General features: G+C 37.7%; 2 protein-coding genes across 2 annotated transcripts in view; both read left to right on the forward strand.

The window, feature by feature from the left end:
* Positions 1-1274, forward strand: mterf1 (mitochondrial transcription termination factor 1; the record flags this gene model as incomplete). The annotated part of the gene is given in 1 exon segment (XM_014009259.1): positions 1-1274. A coding segment is annotated over 1 exon segment (1061 nt), but the record flags the coding sequence as incomplete, so codon positions are not given.
* Positions 1275-2798: 1524 nt separating this feature from the next.
* The window catches only part of dus3l (dihydrouridine synthase 3-like (S. cerevisiae)), a 7180-nt gene continuing 2955 nt past the window's right edge, over positions 2799-7023 (forward strand). The window contains 12 exon segments of the mRNA XM_014009260.1: positions 2799-2888; positions 3606-3713; positions 3829-4084; positions 4170-4518; positions 5078-5148; positions 5237-5332; positions 5468-5509; positions 5628-5780; positions 5864-5980; positions 6338-6403; positions 6564-6674; positions 6839-6957. Coding sequence (XP_013864714.1) covers positions 3622-3713; positions 3829-4084; positions 4170-4518; positions 5078-5148; positions 5237-5332; positions 5468-5509; positions 5628-5780; positions 5864-5980; positions 6338-6403; positions 6564-6674; positions 6839-6957 — 1472 coding nt within the window. The 5' untranslated portion in view covers positions 2799-2888; positions 3606-3621.

Consider the following 7023-nt stretch of genomic DNA (forward strand, 5'->3'; position numbering starts at 1 on the left):
GGACCTGCCTTTCACGGAGGCTTTGCAGTGCCACTGATGAACCAAAGCTGTCGCAGGAACAAGAGAACGAATCTAYGCTCAAGAACCTAAAACTCATGGGAGTGGACGTAAAGAAGGCATTCCTGCGTCAGCCCGGGGTGTTTCGGAGAAAATTCACCAACGAGCAAGGCCTTTTTCAGTTTCTGCAAGAAAAAGGWGCAAGCTGTGAAATCATTGCCAGCATYGTGTCTCGTTACCCTCGCTCCATCACTCGCTCATTAGATTACTTAGAGCAGCGCTGGCAGCTGTGGCGAAATGTCTTCAGCACAGATGCAGAAATCATCAGCGTCCTGAATCGCTCACCTGAATCTTTCTTCCGCTCCAGTGATAATGAGAACCTGGAGAAGAACATAGCTTTTTTGAGGTCTCTAAAAATGAGCTCCAAACACTTTCATCGGCTGATGACCCAAGCGCCACGGACGTTCTCCAACAGTGTGGCGCTGAACATGCAGAGAGTGGGGTTCCTGGAGGACATCTGTTTAGAGCTTGGTGGAAAAAATCCAAAGCAGTTTGCTAAAAATATATTATCTAAAAACATCWATGTTATGCTCAAGAGTGATACACGAATCCAGTCAAACATAGACTTCCTGAGAGTCTGTCTTAAGATGAGCAACTCTGAACTTCTGGATTTTCTTGAACACCAGGGAGCAGAAATCCTGGACCTCTCCACTGTGCATTTGAAGAATAATTTTAACAACCTTGAGGAGAAGCTGTCTTTACTTGGATGTGAGAAAGATGAATTAAAAAAACTGATATTAAAATACTCAGWTATTTTTCACCCTAGGGCAGCATATCTGAACTCCAAACTAGACTKCCTCCTGAAAAGAGGCATAACAATAAAGCAAGTACTGAACAAGCCTAAAGTTTTGGACTACAGCATACAAACCATGACTGAGCGACTGGACCAGCTGCAGACAGTGGGATATGACTTTCAAACCAACGGTATTGCTGTCCTGGACATCAGTCGAGAGCAGTTTGCCGCAAGGATGGAAAAGCTTTCTGCTGCGATGAAAGAAAGCTGAAAACTGATTTTCTTGACTGTAATTTTAAATATTTACATTTCAGGCATAGTTCTTTGTATTGTGACTTAATGTCTTTTTTATTTAAACATCTCAGTGTTTTCAGCTGAGCAGCAATGAATGTTATTTCACAGTTGGTTTACAAGTAATGATGATCTTTGTAATTATTTTGCTTATGTTAGCATATTTTGCAGTAAAAGCTGATTTTTCCGGTGACACCTGTCTAACTTTATTTGAAGCCCTTAAATATTCAGTTAATTACAACATTACACAATCACCATATCTCATCTACATGTTTYAGACTCAAATGTAAACACTGCTTTGACAAAATCACTGGCAATTGGCAAAACTGTTAACACTACAAAGTACTTAAAAAAATTATTGCAAACTATATCTGCTCCTTTTACAGTAAACTGCACTCAGTCACTGACAGAAACCCTGAAATCTTCTTGRACACAGTCAAAACACAACACATACTGGACTCGATTCTCCTCTCACAGTTAATAAAACTCTTTTACTTCTAAATCACAGACGTTTTGGAAGCAATGTAGTAAATTGATCATTTGTGATATTGACACTTAATTTTCATGTTGTGAGCACATTTTTGGTTTTTATGGAAAGAAAACTGATATAAACAAAAACTAGCAATTAATCCATTTCTAATATTGCAAATTTCTTATTCACAAATGTACATTTTCATCATCTTCACTTTTTCTTTCCAGGTTTGATCTGTAAAAGTACCAACAAAAAAGCTATAAACTCGTTAAAACGTTGTAGCTCGTTGAATATATTTAACTTAAGATCTTTTTTATGTAGTAAATGTAGAAACATCCTCCTGGAATAAACAAAAATAAAACAATACCGGTACATTTTAGTTTTCGATGTCCAGTCACCAATTAAGCTGGAAACTGGTCCATTCTTCTAAAGCTAAATAACAAATGTGCATCCCTAAAAAAAATCAGTTGACTGGACTACTTGACTTGAATCTGCCAATGGGATGAGACAATACACTTGGTAAGATTCTTAAAATCACCTAAATTGATTGAATAACTTGATGTTCACTTATCAAGTGCAGTTTTCTTATCGCATTGGCAGATTTTTTTCCACATAATTTTAGTCAAATTTCCAGGCTAACAATTCATAGAACTCTAACAGAACTTATTTATCATGCTGTTTAAATTCCTGTTTTGTAAACATACCACCAGCAGCAGGAGAAGATGCTCTCAGTCTTCTGCTGACCGGTGCTGAAAAGCTTATGGTCTGGCAGATCTTGAATTCCACCCATCATCATCTTTTGGATATTTTTTAACAACCAGGGAACACCTGATGCTTGTGCAACAGCATCTGAAAGATRATACCAGTGTTAGTTTCTGAATTTTTACTTCACATAGGGAGGATGTGTGTCTCCGGTTACTCAAAATCAAAATAACTGGGAAACCATTCTGCATGACAAAACATTCAGAAATAGCTTTAAATTTGACTTGTTCAATTTTAGTTTTCAAATAGGTCTACATTATGTAAAACCCATAATCAAAACCATTTACATCATGTAAAAGTGAAATTACTGATCATGACATAAGTTTTTAAGCAATAAAATGTGTATTGTTGCACAAAAGCTCTTGTGGTAAAAAGCATCTGAGCTATACATRTAAGCTTAAATGACATTATTTAATTTTGTACAGGGATTTTGAGATCTACCTCTAAAAACTGTATTTAACTGTTTCTGCTGTTGTGCGGAACCAACGTTTGTTCCAATGTTCCAGCGGGGATGGTTTAGCAGTTGCACAGCTGCTACCGCATGACGTTCAACTGGACTGTGAATAAATGAAGGTGTAACATTTTTTTTTTGTTCATGTTCATTATATATTGCTTCCGTTGTAACCTTATGTATTTTGTGTGTTTCTGTAAATAATTTAATTGAGAGAACTGGCGAACGGATTATAGGTGATTTGTGCTGTTAGCTTGTTAGCAGTTTAGACTTTTTTCTACAAAAATGTTACTTTGCTGCTTACTTTGACAGCTTAGAAAATTCAGGGTAGTTAGAGCACTACTAGAGCTACAAAAACTTTTTTTTTTTTGGTATATGAATAGGCTCGAATGTATCAACCTTAATTCTGTGTTGCTTGCAAACTCAAGATTGGTTRATAAATACACTACAGCTGGTCCTTATGAAGAGTTTTAAAGTACTTTATAGATAAAGACAAAAWTGCACACATAAAAAATATGTTTGTCAATAGCTATGAGTTAGTATAATCACCAACTCTCCCTGTTATCAACTAGTTGAGGTAAAGTTGACATTTAGATTTGTGTCCTGTTTTTGACTAAAAAAGAAAAATGTGATCTTCTGTACAAAACAAAGCATTATTTTTTTTGCCAAATCATCCAATGTATTATTCTTTTTATATGAAAACAACATTTTTAACAAAAAAATACACTRTTAGGAAACACTTGGAAGCATCTTTTTCTCTTAGGTGTGTAAAGAAAAGACGTTATGTTACATTCTCCTGATGTAATCTTTAAGGGAAATGAGATTTATTATGTTTTCAGAATAAAAATTAGAAGAATGTCCGACGGGGTGATGGACGYGGCGATGGAAGAAACCACAGAAAGAGGAAGAGATGTAGCTGCAAAAGGCGAAGCTACCATCAAAGCAGAGTAAATTCATTGTTTGAAAGATCCACACGTTTCAGTTTTGACAATTTATACGTAAAACATAAAAAACACAACTTCTTAAAAAAAAGAATCAAATCTGACCATCTTGAATTTGCAGGTTTCTTACCACCAAAGAGAAGTTTCATGGGTTTATTGACTCAGAGTGGCGGGACTCTAAAGGGGAGAAGACCAGTGATGATAATGTCACACCTGAAGAAAMATCTGTGGAAGAACCCGAACCTAAAAAACTCAAGTTGGACTCTGAGGTGGAGAAGAAGGCAGACAAGAAAAGATTTCGAGGACAGAATAAGTCTAGACCCCACACAAAGCCCACCACTTATGAAGAAAAGCGGCTGTGTCTGTCAGTTCTTCAGGTTCAAACCTCTGATTATCCAAAAATGCTGCCTGCGATACTCTTAAATTGCTGTGAGCTGATTTATAACATTTTCATTCATGTAGGACAGAGAATGCACCTTTGGAGAAAAGTGCCGCTTTCTTCATGACGTTGCAGAATACATGGCCTCTAAACCCGCTGACATCGGGGAACGCTGCTACCTGTATGACACGTTTGGAAAGTGTGACTACGGACTCACCTGCCGCTTCGCTAAGGCACATAATACACCCGACTTCAAAACCATGGAGAAGGCAGACCTTGTGAAGGAGTACGAAGGCAGGATTGTGGTGAAGAACAGCTTGAGCAAAGACCTGCAGTTTCGTCTGAGGAAGCGTTCGGTGACCTTCAACAAGTCAGAGGAGTACCTGAAAACACTTTCAAACGACAAAGATAAAAAGAAACAGCACGGGAGAGGTAAGAAAAAYGAGTCTGATACATTTATATTTGTGAAAGGTCCTGTTAGCTTAAATCTTTAGAAAACGCAGTGCTTTAGGCAACAATTTAAATGTCTTTAATGGCAACTTTGTAGCCAAAGACAGACTTTATGTAGCTTCATGGACACATCCAGCAGTTTGCAGTTAGAAACTAGATTTGTGTTTTTTTTAAAGTACAACCAAACATAATTTGCCATTTTACTGCAAGTTTTAYGTGCACTATTTGCTTGCTTGGGTTTTGAATTCAGCTTGTTGCTACCTTGAGGTAAACTCTGTGTTTTCCATGGTTTTTGCACATTAGCTTTAAAAGATCCAGATGTTCAGAAACTTGTAAACACAATTGCTTAAAAAAATAACTGGCAATGTGCCAGTTTTTATCTTATTACTGAATCGATCAAAAATACATCCGTCAAAAATGTCAAATAATTTTGCTGTGCTTGCACAGTTTTGTAGCCAAACATTTCAGCGTAAAGAAATTAGTAACCCCTGTTTAACAACAGTTGTTTGGGCTGATTTTATTTGACGATGTGTTTACACAGGTGACGTTTGTGCTGCTGAACTTTCAACAGACCAAAAAGCAGAAAGCGAGCATATTCCTAATGAAACACAGGTAAAACCTTGGTTAAAACTCATCTTGTAGTGAAACGTTKGTATTTTTATTTGCACGGTGCACCAATAAGCGTTTTCTCTGTGACTAGCTGCACACCATCCCAGACACACCTCCTCCTGTGAAGACCTTAGGCCCTCTAACTGATGCAGATGTCATCAAACTGCGCCCCTGYGAAAAGAAGCAGGTTAATCTCTGCCAAAATCTTTCTTCAAAACCTAATTTACTGTTATATAGAASAAAAAAAGTACTAATTAACAGAAATCATTTGATGCTATTGTATATTTAAAAGTCACTGTTTATGTATTTTTTGTGTTTTTAGGTGGACTTCCACGACAAAATCTACCTTGCTCCTTTAACAACAGTAAGCAAAAACAGAAAATTTTGGATTTAGTTTGTTTGGAAAACCTACAACATAGCTGGTTACTAAACCCTGAGCTGGAAACGTATTTTAGATTTTATTGTCCTTTTCGTCTCTTCAGTGTGGAAACCTGCCTTTCCGTCGCGTGTGCAAACGCTTCGGCGTGGACATCACCTGTGGGGAGATGGCCATGTGCACAAATCTGCTGCAGGGGCATCAGTCAGAGTGGGCTCTTCTCAAAAGACATGAAAGCGAGGATCTTTTTGGCGTGCAGGTGACGACGGTGGTTATTAATCAGATCGTTCAGAAACACTGATGAGGTGGTTCGCCGTTTTAAAGGCCGAGTTGTTTCTCCAGGTGGAAGGATGTTTCCCTGATACCATGACGAGGTGTGCAGAGCTCATCAACAGCTACACTGAGGTTGATTTCGTGGACATCAACTCTGGATGCCCCATTGACATTGTTTACAAAAAGGTAAACTGTTACCTCATAGTTTTTAGCTTTTTGTATTAAGTGTTTCTTAATGTACACATAAAGGTWTATTCTAATACATTTAGTAGCTAATGATTTGAAGTTTCACATTTTCATTAAAGCTCAAACTTTGGATCAGTTATCTTCAACATAAATTTAAAACTCAACATTAAACACAACACATTTTTTTGGAGTTAGACTAAATGTATTTGTAGATAAATAAAGAAAGCCACTTAAACTGAGCTAATTGTGCCTTTGTGTTGTAGTCTGATGTAACTTAAATTTTATAAAACAACATAACGAGCCTGAACCAGCCAACCAGACTTTGACAGGTGCTTTTTGTTTGCTTTCCATTGTCAGGGAGGAGGCTGTGGCTTGATGACGCGGACCAGAAAATTTGAACAAATAGTCAAAGGAATGAATTATGTAAGTTTGACTTTTACATAATGGAGAGATGTTTTAGTTTGAATTCTGCCTTGTAGTATGGACTGAGATGTTTGGCTGTTAGAAAGAAATAGAGCAACTGATGTAAAACTAACCATGACTGCTTTGKGTTACTTGTGAAAACTCGTTTTGTCCCCTGAAGGTCCTTGATGTGCCTTTAACAGTCAAGATCCGAACTGGTGTTCAGGAGAAGTCCAACGTAGCGCATAAACTCATCCCAGAAATGAAGAACTGGGGCGTCTCCATGATCACTGTGAGTCTTTTATTGTGTAGAAGCTCAGATAAGAGTAATGGGATAGTTGATCTGTAAAATGCTTTTATGGGTGCTTTTCTCATGCATGAAGGATATTTTCTTTCCTYTTCCGTTATGGTTGTGGATAAACTTAAATGAGTCACGATGCTGTTGTTTCTCTCCAGTTGCATGGCAGATCCAAGGAGCAGCGCTACACAAAGTTAGCTGATTGGGATTATATCGATACATGTGCCAAGCTGGCGAGCCCGGTCCCATTGTTTGGTATTTAGATTTATAGGCTTCAGTAGTTGTGTATTTGTACACACACACACACACACACACACACACACACACACACACACACACACAC

The sequence above is a fragment of the Austrofundulus limnaeus genome, unplaced genomic scaffold (genome assembly GCF_001266775.1).
Source record: "Austrofundulus limnaeus strain Quisiro unplaced genomic scaffold, Austrofundulus_limnaeus-1.0 Scaffold56, whole genome shotgun sequence".
NCBI classification, from domain to species: domain Eukaryota; kingdom Metazoa; phylum Chordata; class Actinopteri; order Cyprinodontiformes; family Rivulidae; genus Austrofundulus; species Austrofundulus limnaeus.